The sequence below is a fragment of the Crinia signifera genome, chromosome 3 (assembly GCF_055691185.1).
Source record: "Crinia signifera chromosome 3, ASM5569118v1, whole genome shotgun sequence".
Lineage (NCBI taxonomy): Eukaryota > Metazoa > Chordata > Amphibia > Anura > Myobatrachidae > Crinia > Crinia signifera.
This window is the reverse complement of record NC_139219.1, coordinates 318,385,325-318,410,992: the sequence shown is the minus strand read 5'-3', so window position 1 is coordinate 318,410,992 and position 25,668 is coordinate 318,385,325. Positions and strand designations below refer to the sequence as shown.

At 43.3% G+C, this 25,668-nt stretch overlaps 1 protein-coding gene and 1 long non-coding RNA gene across 2 annotated transcripts in view; one reads left to right on the top strand and one right to left on the bottom strand.

Annotated features, from left to right (window-relative positions):
• Nucleotides 1-7,591: 7,591 nt before the first annotated feature.
• Nucleotides 7,592-25,668, bottom strand: part of LOC146064832 (uncharacterized) — a 53,741-nt gene continuing 35,664 nt past the window's right edge. Inside the window, exon 3 of the long non-coding RNA XR_014471856.1 lies at nt 7,592-9,268. This is a non-coding gene — a long non-coding RNA (uncharacterized LOC146064832). The remainder of the gene's footprint in view (nt 9,269-25,668) is intronic.
• On the top strand, nt 11,218-22,408 carry LOC146064831 (cytochrome P450 2K4-like). Its single transcript, XM_083178736.1, has 9 exons — nt 11,218-11,394; nt 12,978-13,140; nt 13,653-13,802; nt 14,128-14,288; nt 16,887-17,060; nt 18,247-18,388; nt 19,125-19,309; nt 20,481-20,622; nt 22,227-22,408. Exons 1-9 carry the CDS (start codon nt 11,218-11,220, stop codon nt 22,406-22,408), a joined length of 1,476 nt encoding a protein of 491 aa, XP_083034862.1.

The following is a 25,668-nucleotide window of genomic DNA, read 5'->3' as shown; positions in this document are numbered from 1 at the left end:
AGAAATAATTATTAATATTATCTGCTATTACATTGTCCCCCTGAAGAAAACTTCCACTCTCTGTCTTCAGTCTAATTATTCCACTTTTTGTTTTTCTCCTTTCACTTATATACCTAAAAAAAGTTTTCCCCCCTTTACCCACTGACTGGGCCATTTTCTCTTCAGCCTGTGCTTTTGCACATCTGATTACCTTCTTAGCCTCCTTCTGTCTAACAAGATACACCTCTTTGTCCTCATTCTTCTGCGTCTGCTTAAATTTCTTAAAGGCCAACTTTTTTGCTTTCACAATACTTGCTACTTCTTTTGCAAACCACAATGGCTTTCTTTTTCTTATGTTTTTCCTAACTCTTTTGACACAAAGTTCTGTTGCTTTTAGAATTGCACTTTTTAATTTTTCCCACTTATCCTGCACTCCTTCCAAGTCCTTCCACTCTGCCAAAGAATCCCTTACAGAGTTTCCCATCTCTACAAAATCAGCCTTCCTAAAATCTAACACCTTTGTTTTTGTGTGCGATGAGTCAGTCTCTGTCTTTATTTTGAACCATACTGCTTGATGGTCACTGGATCCCAGATTTTCACCCACATTTATGTCAGATATTCTGTCACCATTTGTAAGTATTAAGTCTAATATTGCGTCCTTACGAGTGGGCTCCCTCACCAATTGCTGGAGGGATGCTCCTTGCAAGGAATTCAGCATGTCCCTACTTCTGGTGGAACTTGCAACAGGCAGCTCCCAGTTTACATCAGGTAGATTAAAGTCTCCCATGATTATCACCTCTCCTTTTAATGCCATTTTATTGATGTCCTGCAATAGGCTCTTGTCTCAGTGGCGTCACTAGAGTTGGTGTCACCCAGTGTAGGAACTCATGGTGTCACCCCTCTCCCCCCCCCCCCGCCAACTTTCTGGAAGAAGGAGAGCGGAAGCTTGTGCGCGCCGGAGGCGCGCTGAAAAATTGTGGGTGTGGCCTATCAGAAGGGGGCATGGTCTGTACCAAGAATGTGTTGTGTACCTGCAGATTGCACATTTTAGCGAACTATACCCATTACACATGATGTAATGCCAATTACACATAATGCCGCACACGTGATGTCAGTAACACATTACGCCCCACACCGCAATGCTAATTACACGATACACCGCACTCTGTGATGCAAATTACACATCATGCCACACACCTTGATACCCTTTACACCCCACACTGTGATGGCAATTACCCAATGCTCCATACACCGTAATGCCCATGACGCCCCATACAATGATGCCCATTACACTGCACAATGTGATGTCTATTAAACATATGCCCCCACAGTGCCAGATACACATATGCCCCCACAGTGCCAGATACACATATGCCCCCACAGTGCCAGATACACATATGCCCCCGCAGTGCCAGAGACACATAAGCCCCCACAGTGCCAGATTTTCCCCCACAGTGCCAAATACACATATGCCCCCACAGTTCCAGATATGCCCCCACAGTGCCAGAAACACATATGCCCCACAGTGCCACACATGCCCACACAGAACCAGATATGCCCCCAGTGCCAGATATGCACACACAGTGCAATACATATGCCCCCAGTGCCAGCCATATGCCCCCCAGTGCCACACATGCCCCACAATGCCAGGTATGCCACCCACAGTGCCAGCGGCAGCACTGCGCAACTCACCATGCAGTGCTGGCTGGCTGGCCTGCTCAAGTTGTCTCTGAGTCCTGTAGTCTCTCCCCCTCCAGCCGCTGCTGCCTCCCACCGCGCGCTGCTGCTGCCGCCTCCCATGGCGCACCGCTGCTGCCGCCTCCCATGGCGCACCGCTGCTGCTGAGGGAGGGGAGGGAGAGGAAGGAGAGACACGGCGATGCGCTCCCCGCCCCTCCCCTCCATAGGGAATCTGCTGCGGCTGGGGGCGGCGGACCTGTACAGGGCACGCCCCCCGCCGCTTTGATTCGGGGAACTTTGATATGGCGGTACAGGGTATCGGCACACCCCGTACCGCCTAACCTGCAGCACTGGGTGTCACCCCACTAACTGGTGACACCCGGTGCGGACCGCACCCCCCGCACCTGCCTAGTGACGCCACTGTCTTGTCTAGTTCCTCTTCCTGACCTGGTGGTCTGTAGATCACCCCTATACGAAGAATCGCCTTCTCCCCTGTTTCTATGATCACCCAAATGGCCTATGTTTTTTCTTCAATACTTTGTATTAAGGTAGTCTCTATATATTTTTTCACATATATTGCAACCCCTCCTCCAATTTTTCCCATTCTGTCCTTCCTAAATAAAGTATATCCTGGTATAGCTATGTCCCAGTCATGATTTTCATTGCACCATGTCTCTGAAATAGCCACAATATCCAGTTCATCCCTTGTCATTATTGCAATTAGTTCTGGGATTTTATTTCCTAAGCTCCTAGCATTTGCACACATAGCTCTTAAAGTTGTGTTTGTGCTTCCCCTGCTGCTAGCTATGTTCATCTTTCTGCCTATATCTATTCGGTTTTGATTGGCATTATCTTCTGTTGCAGTGGATAGGCTTTCTGTTCCATTTGCCTGCAGAGACAATACCTCTAGGTTGGGGGAGCAGATTTCTTCATTCTTATTTGGTTCACTGCCCACCTCTGCTAGTTTAAATAGTTGCTTATGAAGCTTCCAAACTTCTCACTTAATATTCTCGTTCCCCTTGAAGATGGGTGCAGGCCATCACTTTTATATAAGGCTCTGTCTTGCCAGGTAGCTTGACTTTGACCTAAATATCCAAATCTCTCCTTGTTGCACCAATTCCTTAGCCAAACATTGAAGTTTCTATCTTCCCCTTGGTGTACTGGCAATACTTCTGAAAAAGTTACAGTGGTTGCCACCTGTTTTAAAGCAGTTCCTAACTTTCTAAATTCATCTTTTACGGCCATGACTTCAGCATTAACCAGGTCATTTGTGCCTAGGTGGACGATGACATTCACCTCCCCATCTTTTCTTGCTGCCTTTACAATTCTTAGCATGCATTCTTTATCTCTTGGAGCTGTGGCTCCAGGTAAGCACCTTACTTGTTTCTCTACTTTAGTAGCATTTCCCAGATTAACTCCCCTAATTATGGAATCTCCCAAAAGAAGTGCAGTCCTTTTTGCAGGTGAAATTTTCCTGGTCCTACAGTTAGAAGAGGTAGAAGTCCTCATATTTTCCTGTTCTTTATTGCCTATGTTGGTCATACATTCCAACCCTGCCAGAGCAGCATAGGAGTTTTGCAGTGTGACCACTTGAGGAATGTGTCTGATGCCCTCTGTCAGTCTCTGCCTTTCAGAGCCCACAGCAGTCCAGGCAGAATGTCTTCTGGGGGCTCTCTGAGGCAGTGGTGGTTGCAAGGACACAGACATCCTACGTAGCTCAGCATGCAGTTTAGCTATCTCCTCCTGCAGAAAATTGTTTGCAGATTGGACAGCAGCCGAGTCTCCAGAATGTCTCCCTCAAAACAAATGCATTGCATCCACTGCACTGCACCAGGCCAAACATTGTATCAGATGTATGGTAATAACAATAATAATATGTGTTTTGGCTTTTGTGTTCAAACTCACCTTTTTCTGTATTCTAACTCACTTGCTTCTGTTTCCAACTCACAAGTCACTTAAATATTCAAGCTTCACTTTAGTCTGCAAGCTTCTCTCTCAATGGTTGCCCCATTACAACAATTACCTGCGAGTTTGGCAATATTGATTTTATAATTTTTTATTATTTCATTTACCTTGTTCTTTGTGTGATGTAGATGTATACATATAATATTTGGTGTATTTATTAAGTAAAGTATTGAGGTATAAAATCTCTCATTTGCTTGTCATTGGATCACTAGCGCTGTTATTCCTTCTGTTTTTTTTTATTCTATTTCCCTGTCTGACTCTAAACCAGGCATGTCCAACGTTGGCCCTCCAGATGTTTTGAAACTACACATCCCAGCATGCTTTGCAATAGTTTTAGCATTCTCTAATAGCAAAACTGTGGCAAAGCATGCTGGGATGTGTAGTTTCAAAATATCTGGAGGGCCAACGTTGGACATGCCTGCTCTAAACCATCACATCCTTACTTGTACTACTAATCATCCTCACATTTGTTGGAAGGGGGCTTCTCTTGAGTCCCAGTGTCAGAATCAGAAATGGCAGACTTAGACATTATAATTGTAGACACCCTTAGACTTTCCTCAGGGATTTGCAAAGTTTATATCAAGCAGTTTGTCCTTCATCCTTAATGGTGGCCTTTTTTTTGCACTGATTTATCTTAAAGGTGACATATTTAGACTAATAGTGAGACGGTGTTGAATGTGAGGTTACAGAAAAAGATCTGACTGTGGGCCCTTTTCGAGTTCACTCTTTCAGACAAAATCCTTCTTAGATGGACAAAACCATGTGCACTGCAGGGGGGCAGATGTAACTTGTGCAGATCTAATTAGATTTGGGTGGGGTTTTACTTCAAAGTGAGATCTATATTGCAGTGTTAAAATAAAGCAGCCAGTATTTACCCTGCAAAGAATCACCAAAAAAATCACCAAATCTATTTCTATCTGCACATGTTACATCTGCCCCCCTGCAGTGCACATGGTTTTGTCCATCTAAGAAGGATTTTGTCAGAAAGAGTGAACTCGAATAAGGCCCTGTGTTTGGCCCTGTCTTTTCATTCACCAAGGAATGCCAGGACTGAGCTCTTCCTGGTCACTGCTGTGGTGTATTGCATGTTGTCAATTTTACTGTTGTTTATACCAGTGGTCCTCAACAACAGGCCTCAAGGCACTCCAACAGTCCAGCTGTTATGGCTATCCCTGCTTATTCACAGATGGTGTAATCAAGCTCACTGAGGTACAAATAAAGTTGTACCTAAGCCTGGATAGCCTGTTGGACATTGTAGCATCACATTTGTTTATACCAATCTTCTTACTTGTATATTGGATTTGGGAGTATAGGTGCTGACAATTTTGGGGAGGGATTTTGGGCTCATGGCTTAACGAGTGTTGGTGATCCCCTTGGGTAGCGTCTTTCCTGAGTGGGCACTCTTAAACACTTTTTTTCCAGGATAAATTGTGCAATAATCAATGCACATTTACAAGGTTCCACTATCTCCAGTGTGATAGAGATTTTTCAGTGTGATAAAGAAAAACAAAGGTCAAACCAAAGGGCTTTACAACCCTTCAGTTGCCTGGGACACATTCCGTTGTATGTATTGCATCTGTACATTTTCTAACTTTCTATGGGTTGAAAAAGTTAAAGGATAATAGTGGGAGGGGGCAGTTGCACTATACATTGACACTCCAGCTCCCACATCTGTGCTGTAGATTGGGAGCTACAGTGGTGCACACTTCGGGAGACTAAGGGTAGCAGTCAGACAGGTAAGATAGAATAAATGACTGTTAGAGCAAATTGTATTCTTTCTCACTTTCAATTTCAATATTTGTTAAAAACAGCTCTGGAGGACGGGGCACATCTGAGTGATGAGGTCCCTGCTGAAGGATGGGATAGGTTTAGGAGTTGTATCCAGTACAGTATTTAAAGGAACTTAAATCTTTGGTTCCCAAACTTGGTCCTCAGGACCCTACATAGGTCATGTTTTTAGGTCTCTTGTTAATTTTTAAAATATGGCAGTTGGTTATACACAGTCTGATGACCAGGAAAACATGACCTGTGTTGGGGCTGAGGACAGAGTTTCAGAACTACTGATTAAGATTATAAAATAGATAACACTGATCAACTCTTGTTTTATTGTCAATCATATAAGAAAAATGTTGGTGTGAAAATACCTGAAATTTGTTCCATCTTTTTATTTTGATAGAATGCAGAAAATGTATTTGAGGACAATACTCAAATGCACATTATGCAATACAAATAAAGGGGTGCAGTATTCTTGGGGATTCCATCTGGGAAGTAGGGAAGTAGGGAAACAAGAAAGGTACTTACCTGAAGCCACAGATCCAATGAATAAAGAGTGCATGTTAATAATCGTAATGGCAGCAAGAAAAGATAGGGCGGTGGTTGACATCGTCCACCCAGGAACAAATGACCTTGCTAGTTCTGAAGTCATAGCCATAAAATTAGGGATCGCTCAAACGCAAGTGGCAAATACTGTAACTTATTCTGAAGTATTGACTGTACATAGAGGTGAAGACAGAACTCAACTCATTAGAATTTCAATGTGTGGCTACAGAATGAGATTCGCATTAATAGCCCATAGTTAGGCCAGTAAGATACACAAGTGACACCTTCACCCAACTTCAGGGAGAAACAGAATACTAAGTGAGAAGTTTGGATTCTTCATTGGAAACTATTTAGTGAAATAAATAGTCAATAAAAATGGTCAATTAAAAAAAATCAATCTGCTCCCCCAGCCAAGAGTTCTTGTCTCTGCTGGCAAATGGAACAAGGAGCATATACATAGACAAAAGACAATGCAATGAAAACCAAAAATAAGTACAATAGTAGGAGATGTAGATAGCAGGGAATAAGAAATGCACAAACAAAACTATTACCCATACAGGTATGTGTGCATATGCTAGGAGTTTTGCAACCCCATCCCAGAATGACTTGTGATAATGACATGGGTTGATCTGGATATTGTGGCTATTACATAGTCTTGGTACAATGAGAATTCTGACTGGGGTACAGCTATACCAGAAGGGTGGTAAGAATAAAATAATAGATAACACAGTATTTGAAAAGAAGGGTTACTTTAATATAAAGTTTTGAAGAGTCCCCTTGAGTTATTATAGAAATTGGGTAGAATATTACAATTCGCCAGGACAGGAAGAAGAACTGGTCATGAATACCTTGCAGGACATCACTAAAATGGTATTATAGGGAGAGGCAATAATCATGGGAGACTTTAAACTACCTGATGTTAATAAACTGGGAGGTGTCTATAAGTTCCACTAGTAAAGTGTGATGACCTAGGATCCAGTGACCACAAAGCATACTGTACGTATGGTTTATGATAAAAAAAAAAACTAGACCAACTTATAGCATGCAAAAACAGAAGTGAAATGCACGAGTAAAAGGGAAGCCATTGTGCTTTGCAAAAGACATGTGAATGCATTTAAGATGGACTTTAGGAAATATAGGCAGACTCAAAATAAGGAATACAAAAGGTTTTGTTAGAAAGGGGCTAAAAAAGGTAATCAAATGTACTGTAAGTGAAAGGGAAAACATAAAAGGCTTAATACTAAGACAGAGAGTGAGAGTCTTGTAGACAACAATAGGGGAATAGCAAATCATCTGAATAATTATCTGAATAATTTTTCTATCAGTATTATCAGTAAAAGAGGAAGGGGTCAGTTACAGTAAATTGCAAGTATATTAATAAAAATGAGTTAGCTGCAGGTACATTTTACAGAGGAAAAGGTCCTAACACACAGTAACTGTCAACACTAAAATTAGAAAAATCAATGAGGCCAGATGGAATACATCCAAGATACTAAGGACCACATGTATTAAGCTTGAAAATCAATAAAGTTTAGAGTGATAAACCACCAGCCAATCAGCTCTTACCTGCCACGTCACAGGTTGGGTTTAAAAAATGACAGGTAGGAGCTGCTTGCTGGTTGTTGATCACTCTCCACTTTTATCACTTTTGAAGCTTGATACATCTGGCCCTAAAGTAGCTTAAATGGATGCTAGTAGCCATTATCAGAATTATTTACACAATTGCTAGCTGCAGTAATTCCAGAGGATTGGAAAATAATGAATGTTGTCCCACTGTACAAAAGTGGAAGCAAGAAAGAGAAAAGCAATTACCAACCAGTGAGACTTACATCAGTAGTAGGGAGATGAAGAGAGTTGTAGAAAATCTAATTTCCAACAACTTTCACGAAAGAAACACATTTAAATAGAATTTGACTGCAGACAGGAACCACTTGGCCCAGCTAGGCTGTCTATGTACAGTACATGCTAATGTTTCTAAGAATCTAATGCCTGCATGTTATGGGAATGCATTACATGTTGTATAACACTCCAGCTTCCCTCATAATTGCAGCTCTTCCCTGTTGACACAACCACATGAAAAGCTTAACAATTAATTTTTATGTCAAGACAACTACAGTCTGCACTTCTAGGTACCTATTACATTTTAAACGTGTGAACATAAGGACTCCTGTTTTTTTTAATTAAGATCACTTATAGATGCACATTAACCTAAATATACATTATGGACTTGTACAGCCAGAGCTGGAGATTTATCAATCTGTAGAGAAAGAAAGTAGAGAGAGGATCCCAACCAGCATGTACAGTATTTATTGAGTGGACATAATGTCAAACAAATGTTATTGACTTTTTTGACTGGGTGACTACTGTAATAGATAAAGGTAAGACCGCAGATGTAGTTTAGCTAGACTTTAGTAAGGCTTTTGACATAGTCCCACATTGTAAATTGTTAGATAAACAGTTGTTATCTAATATTTAACAGCTTGAATGTAGATAGACATGGGATTAGAGAGAGCGTGTTAGTACAGAGTTATGTGATACAGATACAGATACAGATACCGATATCGTTATGCAACTGACTGGGTTGCATAACTTGTTATTTAATTGTCCTTTACTGGTTTGAATTTGGATCTAATTCATCATAATGTTTTGGTTTTGGCAAAACAACTCTCAATGTGTTTTGGTTTTGAGTAGGTTTTTGGTTAGTTAAATTCAATTCAATTAACAGTCATTGATAAACATATGTGCTTTAAATATGGGTAGTTCAATTGTTTCCCATTTATCCACGTCTTCCTTCTCTTTCCGAGTTGGAGTGCTCTTGCTGTAGGTATTAACATTTTACCAGCCACTCGAATTATGAAATTAAAGTTTGCTTGTCATGAAGTCCACCACTTTTCTGATGCTCTGAGTCAAGAGGTACACTATATAAATGGGAGAGAAGGTTGATCCTTCATCCAGGTGATCTTCATAGGATGTGGAGAATAGTAATTTTCCTGTATTGGGAGTAATTCTCCATGGGTATTTCATGTTGTATATCACTCACACATTCCATGTCTCTGGGATGTTGACTGAAATATGATGGTTTTTCCATACTTTCTCTAAAACCCCTTGTTTTTGTGTTTAGGAGGTTGTCTCCAATTTGTATATTAACATCAGGAATTCTCAGCTATCTTCTCTATTTCAAAACCCAAGTGTTCTAGAGTGGATATTGTTCTTGGCATCTTTGGAGGTCATACTTCCTTTGCTATGGAACTTCTGTTATGATGACGTAATTCTCCCAATAACCCAGACAAGATATTTGCAACTCATCACTCACAAGGAGGTATAACCTGGTAAAAGAGAGAGAGAGGAGACATATTACTTCTATTTCGATATTGGTGGAAACAATAAAATGGAAACATGGTGACCTGAGAATTGGTATCCAAAAAAGCAGATATTTTTCCACCTCCAATTTAGACTTCAATTGTAGGACACTGGCCAACATATTGTTGGCCCCAATTTTCCCGACTTCTCTTATACACTTGGATATTCGAGATCTTACATTTATATTATCTCAGCAATAGAGTCTTGAAATGGTTGCTTGGAATTATGAATAATGTTGATGCCCCAGGTACTTAACAGCACGCCCGGCTTAGCCTGGCCTGCACAGCTACTGCCCATGCAGTATAGTTGCCCTTGCAATATAACTACAGTGACCACCGGTATATGAATCACAACTCAGAGCAGATTTAGCACCAATGTAGGGTCTTCTCTATCTTGCGTGTTTATCTATAGATTGTTATTGGGATTTATGTGTCTATTAATGTTGAGTATATGCATACGTGATAAACTTTATACTCAGAGTCACTGTAGGGGGGTTACATACTGTATGTTGTTTGCATCTATATCTGACAAACTTTGTCATATATCCTCCACTAAGCAAATATTTTAAGCTCAATTGTAGGGCTATAGATGCCACCCCCCCCCCCCCCCCCTCCAAACCTCATGTTATTATTTTACTCCCAAACTTTCTAATCCTCAGCCCAACCGCATCTCACAGCAATAACACACTTTCCAAAGGACTCTTAGCCTATATGTTGTACTGCACTTAATCCCTTGCATCTAGGTACAACAGCAGTACCAGGCCATGCCTCATCATCTGTGATGTTTATGATTATGAGAATATAAGTCATTTATGAGGCTTGGACTTCTTGAACAAAAGACAACAAGCTTGCTCTTGATTTTACTGCAATAGAGCTTAGCGGTGTGTATTTGGCACCTCTGGACTGGCCAAACTGGTCATCAAAACCTACCAACATTTCTTATTTCCCAGACCACCTAGCTGGTGCACAGATGTAATCATTACTGACTGTCACATTTCCCAGTTCACCTAGCTGGTGCACAGCTGTAGTCATTACTAACGGTCACATTTCCCAGACCACCTAGCTGGTGCACAGGTGCAGTCATTAGTAACTGCCATACAGTATTTCCCAGACCACATAGCTGGTGCACAGGTGCATACCTGATCGCTGCTCTGCGAGCCGAGGAATCAGGTAAAAACCGCCCCACCAAGATCTTCCCCCTCCCCTGTGCATGGCTGTGAATGCATTTGCAGCTCTGCAAACAGCAGAAAAATCACAATCCATCACCATTGAATCCCCCCCCATTACTCAGTGCTGCGATGGCTGTGCAAAGAAGCAGGCCACTTCTGACGTCAGCATACCTACATCTCAACGGCAGGGCAACGCCCGCATTTATTGGGGCACTCCCAGAAAACACGGCCATCGCTGGCTTCCTTCGCAGGGGGACCCCTTGCATGTGCACCGCATGCATGTGCACTGCGTACTGTGCACATGTGCGGTTGTTTTATAATAATCGCTCGGCTGCAAATTCTCAGCCCAGCGAGCTGGTCTGAATCAGGCTGTAAGTACGACCGATACTATTTTCTAAATGAAATATCTATAGATCCTAATTATCTGCAAGAATGTATAATGAAAAAAAAAAGTTAATATTGGTTTTATAACTCATGTTGTTTTGTAAATACATCAATTCTCCGCAGTCCCTTAATCACTATCCCCTCTCGTTTTGCTCCTTAGGACATTCTGTTGTGAGCTACTAATATCTATTTTTTAAACTTCACTTGATAATCGTTATAATTATATATTTCATACTTTGTTCCGGGGAAAGCTTATATAAATCACATTAGTCATTAAGGCGCGGGTGATTCATAAATAGTAAGAAACGCTTCTTTACAATTGCAGGTTTCATTCCCTCTTGTATACTGTGCACCGATCACACAATGGATTTCGGAATCTCTGCCGCACCGCTCATTGTGTTGGTTCTGACCATCCTTTATTTTCTGAACCGCTTGAACAAAAAAAGTATCTCAAACTTTCCACCAGGACCGAAAGGCTTGCCGCTGATTGGGTACTTACATGCCATGAACTTGGAGAACCCTCATATAACCTATTTAGAGGTAAGAGAATGTCAAATCTGTATAAAGTAATAAGTCATTCTGATCGGCTGAGTCTCCTGCTTGTTCGCACGGGGGACCGATGTTGAAGCTCCGTTCATGAGTATATACTCATATGCGCATTTGCAGGGCTTCTATGTGGGCGTGGTGCTCACACGAGGGGGGGTTGTAGGACAGAGGTGGGCGGGAGCGGTGGCGGTGCTTGGACATGGGAATGCCCAGCGGTTCATGGGTGTCTCCATGCAAACGCTGGACGTTGCCATGCAAATGCGGCTGTGGCCAGTGGCGTAACTACTGTACGGCAGCCCCAGCAGCCGCTTGGGGGAGCAAGCAGCAGCAAGGTCTGTGTGGGCGCCGGCACCCGCTCGACCCACTGACATACTGCTGCCTACCACTGCCCATTGACTGACCACTGGAGGCGAGTCAGCCGCAGAGCGGGTGGGGCCATTGCAGAGATGTCAAATTCCCCCACTGATTCAACTGACTGTACACAGAGCCGGCTGTTGGCTACTGTGTACAGGATGGGGCGTGCTAGGAGGGCCTGGGATGTGTCTGAGCCAAGGGAAGCAGCACGCATTATGCGTGTGACGTCATCACGTCACATGCTGGAGAGTAGCCTGGAGGGGGGGGGGCGCCACAAACTTTTTGGCAGGGGGGAGCAAAATGTATAGTTACGCCACTGGCTGTGGCACAGTGTGCCGGGGTGGGCGGCTGATGTCACATGCCGCCCGCCTCATGTTCCTCCTGTATCCCGCAAATATAAGTCAGTTGTCATCAAATTTCTCCTGCTGCTCCACATGCGAGGGGGTGTGTTTTCATAACACATCCCCTTGCATGGTTGTGAAGGGATATGGCACCGGCGGGGGCATCTTTTTTACAGCATTTCTTCACAGCTTGTCGAGTTAACCAGAATCAGGCCCGATGTGTGTTTGTGTGTGTGTCTTTTATGCACAGCCCAGTTTTGTACCTAGACACACCAAATATGGCTCCGAATTCGTTCCGATCCAGGATGTTTGGGATTTGCGCATGCTTGGGCGAAGGGCTTGAGCTAGTTTCACACTCACGTATCCATTAGCTTCGGGAAGGAAAGGCAGGGGGCCCAGCATTTTATTGGCGTCCCCATAAAAACGCCTAGCGTAATGCCTACTCGGGTTGGGCGGCAGTGCCCTCCCCAAATTCGTATTAGCGAACACATCCCCTCACATGTTAGAGAGAGGATTCGAGTGGCAGCGCCGGCAGGCATTCGGACGATGTTTGGATGTTCGCTAGGCTACGAACATACAAACAGATCTGAATAAGGGCTATTGTCACATACAAATCCCTTGCAGTATACCCTGTAGAAGCCTATATGTTTCTTTCGGCTTTCTTCCAGAGAGGGATTAAAACGGATAAACCCCCCCAGCTGCTGTGTCCATCTGCACTGGCATTACCCTCTGCACCGAAGCGTGGAATCGCTGGGCTTAGCCTACACATACTGCATGCGAAAAGAACGTAGGATGTAAATACAGAGCCAAGACGGGTCATCACTAGCTGAAGAAAATGCGGTTTTGAGTGATAGTTATTATTTTTTAATTGTTGTGTTTAAGCTTGCAAAGAAATATGGCTCGGTGTTCAGCGTTCCAATGGGCATGAAGAGGACGGTGGTCTTAGCGGGATATGAGACGGTGAAAGATGCTCTCGTCAATCATGCTGAGGAGTTTGGAGAGAGGGCAAGAATTGAAATTTTCAAGTCCATGGACAAGGGAATGGGTGAGTCAGTAAGAAGAAGTAATTAATAATTTTCATATTTTTTTGTGTATGAGCAAAAAATATTTGTCACGCTCAATTAAAAAATATTAATATATGAGTAGACCCCTGTTTTTTGGTTGTGGTTTTGCTTCTAAATCATTGCTGTGTTTTGGCCTCTGGCCAAGACACCCTCCAGTGTTTTAGTCTTGGTCTAGATTTTTTATGATTTCTTATGGTCTACCCCAGGACTGGCCAACCCAGTCCTCGAGATCTACAAATGGTCTACGTTTTCCAAATCACCTAGTTGGTGCACAGCTGTAGTCATTACTAACTGTCACATTTTCAAACCTGCTGCATTATTCCTACCTACTATAGATCCACAAGCTGCCTGAGACACATGAACTGTTGGTAGATCTTGAGGTCAGGTTTGGCCATCCCTGGTACAGATGTCACAGATAGAATCAAGCAACTTTGTTAAGAACAACGTTCGACTGTCCATAACTAAGAAACACTGAACCTTTTGACCATTTCAGGACTCAGCTTCTCCCACGGTGATAACTGGAAAGTAATGAGAAGATTCACAATCAAGACATTACGTGATTATGGGATGGGGAAAAGTACAATTGAAGATAAGATCGTAGAAGAATGTGGTCACCTCATTCAATATGTTTCATCTTTTAAAGGTATAGTGTGAGCTTCATAGAACTTCATCACCATTGGGCTAGGTTATGATAGACATTCAGCACATCCATAGGACTGATACACTGTCCTGTGGGGCATATTTGTCTTCATAATGGCTTATATAAGCTAATGGGGGAGATGTATCAAAGCTTGCAGAGAGTTATTTTAGAGACTGCATTTTGAAAATGACAGATAGAAGCTGATTGGTTGGTGCTACAACGCTCCACACTATCTCTCATCAACCTTTGATACATCCCCCGCTTGGTTGGTTTTTTATACATGATTTGGTTCATTCTTATTTTTCTTTTTTAATAATGTTTTATTTAGGACAGCGAATTGATGACCCAATGATCTTGAACGCCGGTGTGGGCAATATAATTGTGTCAATATTATTTGGACAACGAATGGAATATGATGACCCAACATTTAGGAAGCTAATTGGCTTGACAGATGAAAATAACAAATATTTGGGGAGTCCAATGGTTTCGGTAAGAACTCACGTCTTAGTAAATTCCCCCCAATGTGTATGTGTAATAACCACCCACACATAACCATAGCCACCAATGACGGCTGCCATAAGATCAGGTGAATTCCACCATTATAGTAGAGAATAAACAACGTCAAGTGGAGTGAGACTAATACACAAGCAGGGGCGGTTTGGTAACAGTTCATCATGTCGACAAATCATCTGTGTAGACACAATGCATGTCAACACGGTCAATGTCAACATGTATCAGTTTGACCATGTGGACATTCCCACGGCTGTTGACATCACAACTGTCAACTGGTGTATGCTCTTTACAGAATAATTGAGCAACAATGAGTTACTAAATATATCAGTGTCCTGCACACATGTAGATCAAATAAATTATTACTGGTTAAAAGCCTATCAAAGTGAGGGACACCAGGGCTAGATTAGGGGGAGCACTTTATTTTCATCTGGCTTGACAGATTAATCTGTAAGGCCCCATAATGCTCAGCATCATGGAACAATGGGTAGAACATGTCTTACACAAACATAGACATACATACTGAAGAGGTGGAGACATGAAGACCAAGCCAGAGAGTCTTCCCATGGGAGATCTTGCAATGAGCAGGGATGAGGGAAGGAAGTGTGGCTAAAGGCACCCATGCACTTATCTGATTTGGGCCGATTTTGCCTGATCGCGATGGATCGGGCAGAGAAATTGGCCCAAATCGGATGTGTGTGACATCCCCTTCAACCCGATGTGCGGTCCTGATCGTATCGGATCGGAGTTGGGAGGTTTAAATTTATTGAATCTGATCCATCAGTGGCACATTGTGGGTGTGTGGCAGCGATGAAGCCCCCGCTGCCTGCCTCCCCCCCCTCCACCACCACCAGCTGGCCGGACCTCGCTGCCCTCCCCCCGCCAACACAGCAGCTCTCCGGTAGAACTACATGCAATAAATCGCATGCAATTTATTGCATGTAAAAATGGCACATCAAGGTCCAGATCGCATTTGAGCCTCCTGGGGGGCTCTGGGCAAACTGGTCCGACTTGTCCTTAGGACAAATCGGGGACCAGTGTATGGGGGCCTTAAGCCCCCTTGATGCAAATGCTTCCAAAGCTAGTAGATGTAGTTTCACTTACTGCCAACTAGAGATGTGCGGTTCGGATTAGGCTCGGATTTACTCGGATTTCAAATCCGAATCTTATTCGCTATCGGCTTTCACATGTTGTAGATAGCCAATAAAACATTGCTTTGAAATCCGAGCCAAATCCAAACTGCAAATCTCTACTGCCAACAGATGGCAGTGTTTTGGTATATATACAGTATATACAGTATATATGGAGTCAGGGTTACTTTCTTGTTACAGTCCACATAAGCCCTGCTAAAGCAGACCCGTACATATGGACTAAGGGGTACACATATACAGAGTTCTTCAATGCTGAATGCAGTGAGCTATCAGAGTACTGAATATAGCAAAACCAAGCTAAAAACATTGCACTACTTATCCCACATTGCAAGGATCTCCCTACATTGCACTGATCCCCCCACATTGTAATGATCCCCCCATATTGCACTAATCCCGTACATTGCACTGATTCCCCCACATTGCACTGATCTGATACATTTCACTGATCCCCTACAATGCACTGATCCCCTACAGTACACTGATCCCCCATCCTTGTACTGACCCCCCCCATTTAACTGATCCCCTACAATGCATTGATCCCCCCACATTGTACTGATCCCCCACATTGCACTGAACCCCTACATTGCACTGATGCCCCTACATTGTACTGATCCCCCACGCTTCCCTGATCACCTACTGTACAATGCACACATCCCACTACATTGCACTGATCCCCTCTCATTATACTTATACCAATACATTGCACTAATCCCCCCACATTGCACTGATTCCTGCACATTGCACTGATCCCCCTACATTGCACTGATCCCACTACATTGCACTGATCCCCCACCTTGCACGCAACCCCCCCACTTTGCAATGATCCACCATTTTACACATTGCACTAATCCCCTCACATTGCACTGATCTTCCACCTTGCACGCATCCCCCCTCTTTGCACTGATCCCCCATTTTGCACTGATCCCCCAAAATACACTAATCCCCAACCTTGCACACATTCCCCACTTTGTACTGATCCCCCACATTGCACTGATCCCACTACATTGCACTGATCCCCCACCTTGCACGCATCCCCCATCTTGCACGCATCCCCCACCTTTGCAATGATCCCCCATTTTGCTCTCATCCCCCAAATTGCAATGATCCTCATACATTGCACTAATCCCCTCACATTGCACTGATCTTCCACCTTGCACGCATCCCCCCCACTTTGCACTGATCCCCCATTTTGCACTGATCCCCCAAAATACACTAATCACCAACCTTGCACACATCATCCCCCACTTTGTACTGATCCCCCACATTGCACACATCCCCCACATTGCACTGATCCCCCACTTTGCATGCATCCCTACACTGATTCTATTGTCTGTATGTGGAAATGGAAATCCACAAGGGTAGTCTAACACCTCTGTATTCTGTAACATGATAAATCATTATCTTTGTCTGTGCTCTGTTTTTACAGATCTTTAATATATTTCCATTCCTGGGATTTCTCCCCGGGACTCACAAAATTGTTACAAAGAATACGGATAAGCTTGTGGAATACGCAACAGAGACCTTTACGGAGCGAATGAAAGACCTGGATGAGCACGGACAGAGGGGTTACATCGATGCTTTCCTCATAAAACAGAAAGAGGTACGCCAACAAACAGGGCTTCTATTGTGCACCAGCTGTTCTATTCTATAAAGAGAAATCAGGGTGTTTATGGGGTACATTTACTAAGATGGGAGTTGTATTTCCCATGGGTTGTTGCTATGGGCAAATCTACTTCCTATTTAGTTCTAGAAGATAATAGATAGTATCTGATTGGTTGCCCATAGCAACATCCCATGTAAAATAGAACTTAGTAAATTCTCCCCTACAGTATATGTATGTGTAATAACCACCCACATACTAGATCACCCCCACATAACCATATCCACCAATGACGGCTGCCATAAGAACAGGTGAATTCCACAATTATAGTAGAGAATAAACAACTGCAAGTGGAGTGAGACTAATACACAAGCGGGGCGGTTTGGTAACAGTTCATCATGTCGACAAATCATCTGTGTAGACACAATGCATGTCAACACGGTCAATGTCAACATGTTCAACATGCATCAGTTTGACCATGTGGACATTCCAATGGCTGTTGACATCACAACTGTCAACAGGTGTATGCTCTTTACAGAATAATTGAGCAACAATGAGTTACTAAATATATCAGTCTCCTGCACACATGTAGATCAAATAAATTATTACTGGTTAAAAGCCTGTCAAAGTGAGGGACACCAGGCCCAGATTAGGGGGAGCACTATATAGAGGAGGTGGGTGTCTTCTATATAGGGGGAACTACATGGAGGGGTATGCCAAACCTCCATACAGGAGAAACAAAATGCTCTTCTCCTGGACTGCCTTGCCAGTGGCAGTGGGACTGCACCATACTCCAAAGTTCAAATATACCTGCCAGTGAGTAGTGGTCTGTGGTGTTTGGGGTGACAGTCGGTGTTGTTCCCCTATCTGAATTTTGGACTGTGGTGCAGCCTAGCATCTGCAACTGCCACTGGTATGCAAGTCCAGGAACAGAGCATCTGGTCCCTTCTGGAATGGGTCATGTTGGGAGTTATGGTAGGGGTGCAGTTTCTATTGGGATTGGGGGTGCAGGGTATATAGGGCAGTATATGGCGGGGGTTGCAGTGCACATGGGGTGTGTGTGTGCCTGAATGGATCTTGGTTGGGTGCCCTGCAGTGGCCAGTCGAGAGTTGAGGAGCAAAGTTAGCCCTTTATATATAGATACGGTGCTGAGAACTCACCCTGTACTGTGACTGTAATCTGCAGGATGCAGAGAACCCCAAGACTTACTTCCACGATGACAATCTAACAAGAGTGGTACGAAACCTGCTCTCTGCTGGAACTGAGACAACTACTAATACCCTGAACTGGGCTCTTCTGCTGATGGCAAAACATCCAGATATCCAAGGTACAGTACGACCATTCTTATTTACTATTGACACAAATCATCACCCGTCTATGTAATGTCGGCATCTGAGCACATCTTATGATGTTTTTCTAATGAAATATTTTGCCTCCAAGTTAGCCAACAGCAGTTTTAGCAATAGCCCCCGCAGATCTCCAGCACCTTCAAGCCCTCACAGTGTATGCTGGGACTATTGATGTGCCACTGATCCCAGACACACCTAAATGAGTTATCTAAACCTTTGTAAGCCAGCTGTCACTCCTAACACCACACTCATATGTGTCCATTGTAAGCCTTCCCCATCCCTACACAACATCTTATCCCTCTTTGGATCTCTATTTTTTTCTTTTTGATGACTCCTTCTTTGACAGTCGGAGACCAGAACTCATTCTAACTTTCTTGGAATGCACCAAACAGATCAGGCATAAACCTTAGTATACACTCAGTATAAACTCAGGAGCATTCTAAACAGATCAGGCATAAACCTTGAGTGTACACTCTGGAGCATTCCAAACAGATCAAGCATAAACCTTGAGTGTACACTCGGAAGTATACCAAACAGTTCAAGCATAGACCTTGAGTACCTCTCATAATTTCCTTGATTAGTTTAGCATTAGTCATTTTTAAACAACCAGGTCCTGCAAACACTCTCACCTTGCCTCAGAAGGTGCCACCTCTCAGTGAGCTTTGGATGGCTACAGTATTTCAAATATGCCTCTCTATATTTTATTCTATTCAGAAAAAGTTCAAGAAGAGATCTCCCGAGTTGTTGGATCTGCACAACCATTGTACAGCCACCGGGGGCAGATGCCTTATACCAATGCGGTTGTACATGAGGTCCAGAGGTATTCGGACATTGTGCCTATTAGTGTCGCCCACGAGACATCTAGAGATGTGACTTTTAAAGGATACTTTATACCAAAAGTGAGTATTCTGTATGCTCTGTAAATGTGACATTTGCATCATCTGCAAATCTAATATTCATATATCCAATAGATTTTATTTTTGTAAGGCTCACTCTGTCCTTGTTAAATGATTATTTTGTAATTATTAATTTGAGGATGTGTTTCATTTTGGATAGATTTTTTTTTATTTAAAATATGATATAAAATTTCAGTTTAATTGTTAGTTGAATAATCCATTCAAATAATGTACTGAAGGGAACATTTGAATATATAGGGAGAGTTGTTCTAAGCTTTGGAGAGTACCGACCAATCAGCTGATTGGCTGGTAGGTTATCTCTTTCCTCTCTATCACTCTCCCTAAGGCTCAATACATCTTAGTAATAGGAATTAAAAATACAGCTTTTTTTAAAGAAAAAAAATTATCCTTAGGTTTAAAATCTAAGACGAAAACACACCCCAAAAATCAGAAATACAATAAATAATCTAAAAGAACAAAAACTATAACTTATCAAATATAATTTAATCATTTTTAACACCCTTTATCTAGATAGATTAATAACTAAATGAACTAAATATATTATACTAGTTAAAAGCCCATCAAAATGATGGCTTCTGCAATGTACTTTCACTTTGAGCTGTGACAGTTTTTACTTTCACTTTGAGCGGTGACATTTTTTATCCCACAAACTCGTCACCCCACAAATTCTCCACGTCACCTCCAAGCTAATTACGCCCTTAATCCGGCCCTGGGTCTGGTACACTGGTGCCAACTGTACCCAGGGCCGGTGTGAGGTTTCTTGGCACCCTAGGTAGAACTTCAGCTTACTTGCTTCCATCACCACCCACAGACCAATACCGACTTCCCAGAAGCTCAGGTGAACGTGTGGCATCTTAGAAGTTCAACACTTGACGTTTGCATTAAGTTTAACAAGGAGGTCATCCTCAGGGGTGTTAGACTCATGGGTGCCCCCAGGTTGCGAAGCCCCTAGCCAGCTGCCTAATGGTAAAGCCAACCCTGACTGTACCCTTCTGATAGTGGTCCAGTATGGACAAATATCAGGCTAACCGTAACCCCATAGCTGTTTTTTATTTACTCTATGAGGGCTTGGACATGTAGGCTCACATTTTCTGCAAAGACTTTGTTCTTGCTTCAGTTTTACGTCATTATACATGGTTGTTTGTCATTCCAGGGAACCTGTATCGTCCCACTACTGTCATCTGTTCTAAGAGACAAGACGCAATTTGAGAAACCCGATGAGTTTTACCCAAATCATTTTCTTGATGCCAAAGGGAATTTTCTAAAGAAAGACGCCTTTATGCCGTTCTCAGCAGGTGTGTAATGTATTTCTGGTCTCTCTGATGTACTATATTACTATAATAATGACTGCACAGAACTGTATGTTGTTTCTCCTGCTGTCAGGGCCAGATTACCAGATTAATAGTACTGATGTGTTATATGTAGGCCTTGGCATGGTATAGGACAGTTATATTACCAGGGGTGGCTCCAGAGGAGGGGCTGCAGCAAAGTTCAACATTCAAATAGGGAAGCCATACGCACTGCCACAAACTGCCATTCCAAACTGACTCACTGGCAGTTGGTGCTTCTCCCCTATTTGAATTTTGAAGTATGCTGCAGCCACACCTGTGGAGTCACCACTGTATATTACTGCACAAATTAGCAAAAAAAAAAAAAACAACATTCCAATTGCAGCACACTCTATGGTAACAAAACAAACAAACAAACAGAGTGGTAGATGTATGAAGCAGTGATAATGGAGAAGTGATAAATTGCCTGGTACTTTGGGGTAGATGTATGAAGCAGTGATAAGGGAGGAGAAGTGCTAAAGTGCCTGGTACTTTATCACCAGCCAATCAGCTCCTGACTGTTAAGTTACAGGCTGGGTTTAAAAAGGTACAGTTAGGTGCTGATTGGCTGGTGACAAAGTATCAGGCACTTTATCACTTCTCCTCCCTTATCACTGCTTCCCACATCTACCCCAGAGTCACAAGCTCACATAAACACGGTATAAAGAATGGATGGCCACATTTACAGTAAAGGTTGTCCCAACCCAGGGATATCAATTAAATGACAACTTGGGTGGCTTGCTGGTGTCCAAGCATAAATTGGGAAAAGGGGGTGTGGTTTTGCCTCCCAGACCCGCACTCCAGGGGTCTGGGAGAAGCTGTGATGCCCCCGCGGAGACTGTGCTGTTTGCGGTGCCGGTTCCCAAAAAAAAGTGACAGGAACCAGGCATTTCAACACTAAACTGCCGTAAAGGTGACTGGCGGTCTAGTTTAATAATCCAAAACATAAAAAATTAACACACCATGGCCCTTATTCAGATCTGATTGTAGTAAAAATTTGTTCTCACAATGGGCAAAACCATGTGCACTGCAGGTGGGGCAGATGTAAACATGTGCAGAGAGAGTTAGATTTGTGTGAGTTATTTTGTTTCTGTGCACGGTAAATACTGGCTGGATTATTTTTACACTGCAATTTAGATTTTAGTTTCAACACACCCCACCCAAATTTAAATTTCTCTGCATCTGACCCACCTGCAGTGCACTTGGTTTTGTCCATTTTGAGATCAACTTTGTACTGCGATCAGATCTGAATAAGGGCCTATAACAATAAACCTGGTTTTATCTCTATCTCAGCACAATTATCTGAAAAATTGACCATGTAACAAATAATACCAATTAGTATGCTCAGATCAGATCAGATCAGATCAGATGCTGTATTAATTTTTCTATATGTAACAATTGAATATATTTTTGAAAAACGAATGCCTAGCACAGATTTCTGGGAGGGATTTCATAACTAAGTAACTAACGAATTTGTTTTGTAATTCAGTTTAAAAGAATACAACATATTATAGATGCAGAAGTGTATTCTGTAATAGGTATAATAAATATATTTTTCTATTGTGTTTTAGGCCGCAGGGCGTGCGCCGGAGAAACTCTCGCCAGAATGGAGCTTTTCATGTTCTTCACAAGCCTATTACAGAAATTCACATTCCGTTCACCTCCCGGCATTAGTGGTGTTGATATGACACCTGGAATGGGGTATATAACTACCCCGAAAAAACTTATGATATGCGCTGATGCGCGCTATTAAATTAAGGGTTCGAGTACCTTAAGCGAAATTTAAAGAGATACTAAACATAGAGTTAAATATTATATAATCTCACTATGTCCACAATCAGAGATTTTAAGAAGATATTTCATTAATATAATATTTAATTAATATAAAGGACTCTCGGGATGAATATTGAATGAATATTCATTTATAAACGCTGATGGGTACCTGATTAGGTTATATACCCACTTGTATTGGAGGAAGAGTGAGGTTTGTGAGAATTGTGTGTGAGGATGTTTATTATTAAATAATTAATAAGTAATATTTATTTAAATATTGGATGCCATAGGAGTCACCACCCAAGTGAATATATATATAAATATATAAATAAATATATCTATATCTATACTGCATTAGAGGAGATGCTACCATTAAGAAAGCCAACTGTTTGGCATCGGGAAGAGAATCTTCCTGCAGTTGCTTCCTGCCCCCCTCCCCTCCCTCCCCCCCGGTACCGGCTGTGATGCAGATCACTGGTGATTTGTCAGACCGGCAGCACCTCCCACCCCGCACCTGCAGACATTAGCAGCCACTGGGGAAATGTTATGAAGCAGCCCATCATCTTACCTCTTGACCACCTGGAGGCTACAGAAAGATGTAGGAGCTGAGAAAATGTTAAGTTGTGATGGTTGCAATGTTCGGACCATCGATGTTGTACCTATGTTTCAAAAATATATGTATCTTTTAATTTTTCTTAAAAGAAAGTGACCAATTTCAACCAAATCCCAACCAAATTCAATCATAAAGAAAAACCTGCCAATTTAACAGCGGTTTTTGGAAAAAAAAAAAAACATTTTAGCCAGTAAAGTGGTTAAAGATTAATTTACCCGCATGGGATGATTTCTTTGTAATTGTGATAATCTGTTTGTATTGATAATTTGACCTTTTATCAACAAACTACATTTGGCATAAATACAAGAAACTAACAAATGTAGCCGATGTAGCGAGAGGTTATATTTATCTGCGCCATCGTGACTGTAGCGGAATACAACAGAAAACCTGTATTGTCATTTTCTGCAACAACAACAAAAAAATAAAAATGAAAAACTTTGAATCAGTTTTATTGAATGATAGGAGTATTTATTTAATTTATTTTAATCCTACTTTTAAATGATCATGTTTAATGGAAATGTGTCACTTATGTAAGGAAATACTTTCAAATCATTCTGTAAATACTACCAAAGTTATAACAGGGACACATTAGCTTTGTCGAATGGTTTTTATCTGCTGCCAAATTCTATGTTTCTACTATTTAACAGGAAAAAATGGGGAACATCTGGGGAAGCATGACTTTTGGTTAAGATATCTGCAAATTTATGCAAATAGAGGTCAATCTTTGGGCCTGATTAATTGTATTCACCTTGGGCACCGAAGGTGCGGCTGTGCAAATTTCCATGTGCATATTGGCGCATGTGCATGGCCGCTGTATGACCGCCTTTGGCGACTCTCACTAGTTGAGACATTCGAGTAGGGGAGGGACAGGACGGGACGGGACGGGGGGGGGGGGGTGCGGGAGGGGCCATTTTATGGGCATCCTTATGAAGATGCTGGGCATTCCCCTGGGAACAAAGGTGGGCCGATGTGTGCTCGGGGCTGGCGGCACATGACATTAGGGCCCGCCCCATCGTTGGCGGATTGGGAGCGAAATCATTCGATCGTCAGCAATCATCGAATTAATTCTTTCCCCTTCAGCCGCCTGTGAGGGAATTGTTTTTGTAAATCCACTCGCATGCTACCAAGGAGATTCGGCGGCAGAAAGGTCGGGCAATTGGCCTGGTGGCAGGCAGTGTTTTGCTGCTCGTTAAGCAGCAAACGGCCGCTGCTTAAAGAGCGGAACTGAATTAGGCCCTTTTAAATGTTAGGACACATTATTATTGCATAGTTGCCTACCTTTTAGACTTCCTCTCCGGGAGAAGCACATGGTGGGGGATGCAGGGGGGAGTCTGATGTAGTAAAGCCCCGCCCCATTCCACGGAACGCCATGATTTGTGGGTCTGCAAAGAGGGGCGGGGCTTAAATGAAGTGAAATGCTGCGATTTACATCATTTTAGCCCCGCCCCTCCCCCGTAATGCACAAATTTCTGCATTTGTAGTTGCGGGGAAGGGGAGGGGGGGGGGGGGGCTGGGCTCCAAGAAAACTGCGGGAGCCTTGCCCACCATCCCGGGAGGCCGGGAGGGGGACCCAATTTTCGGGAGACTCCCGGCCATTCCAGGAGGGTAGGGAAGCCTGTATTATTGGCTGATTCTATTCATGAGACTCAGTTACAACATACAGTAGGTGATTAATGTCTAATTGGGACATGTGGCCAAAGAAATGCTCACTAGAGATTAGGTATGCCAATCCTGGAGCATTTTTTCAATCCCAGGTTCTGGGATTGAAAAATGCTCAATCCTGGGTTTCTCGGGGTCCCGGGATTGGCAGCCCTAAAAAAAAAAAAACATGCCTGTCCACCCCACAGGTTTACTTACATGGGTGGGGGCGGCATGGGGGTGCTTGGTGTCATCCCACAGATTTACTTCCATGGGCAGGGGCAGCGGGCGGGTCAGAGAGTTGCGCTGTGGTGGTGCCTGGTACCGCCCCGCAGATGTATTTCCATGGGCAGGTGGGCAGCGGCTGGAAGCAGGGCAGAGAGCAGAGCTGCAGGGGTTCCTCCGAGCAGGTAGCGGCAGCTGGGCAGGACTCGGAGGGGAGTGGTCAACTGTGACAGGATGCTGCTGCCTGCGCAGCATGACGGTCAGAGGTCTCGCTGCTCAGGCCGCATGCCAGGGTCGGGAAAGCCGGGCAGCTTCTGAGCAGGTTAGAAATCCCGGGATTGTATACTCCAGTGCCGGGATTGAAATCCCAGACATTTTGGGGCCAAATCCCGGAATCACACCGATCCTGGGATTGGCCACCCTACTATAGAACACCATGCCAAGAATACAAATATGCCTACACCAGAGATGGCCAATCTTGGGACCCGGGACTGACCTTTAGTCCGGACACCCCCTCCGCACCCGCACCACCCCACACACCATTACTTACCTTGCTGCGGCATTGCCCTTGTTCATGCACTGCACAGTTCAGCCTGCAGAATGCCGAGCCTCTCTGTCTGTGTCCTAAGCTTGGCGCTCTGCAGGCTACACTGTGTATTGTGCATGCCTGGCTGGGCTGCTGCCGGGTGAGGGAGTCGGTGTGAGGCCACAGGGGTGGGGGTGGGGGTCATTGTGCGGCTGGGGCCCAGGACAGCTGTACCCAC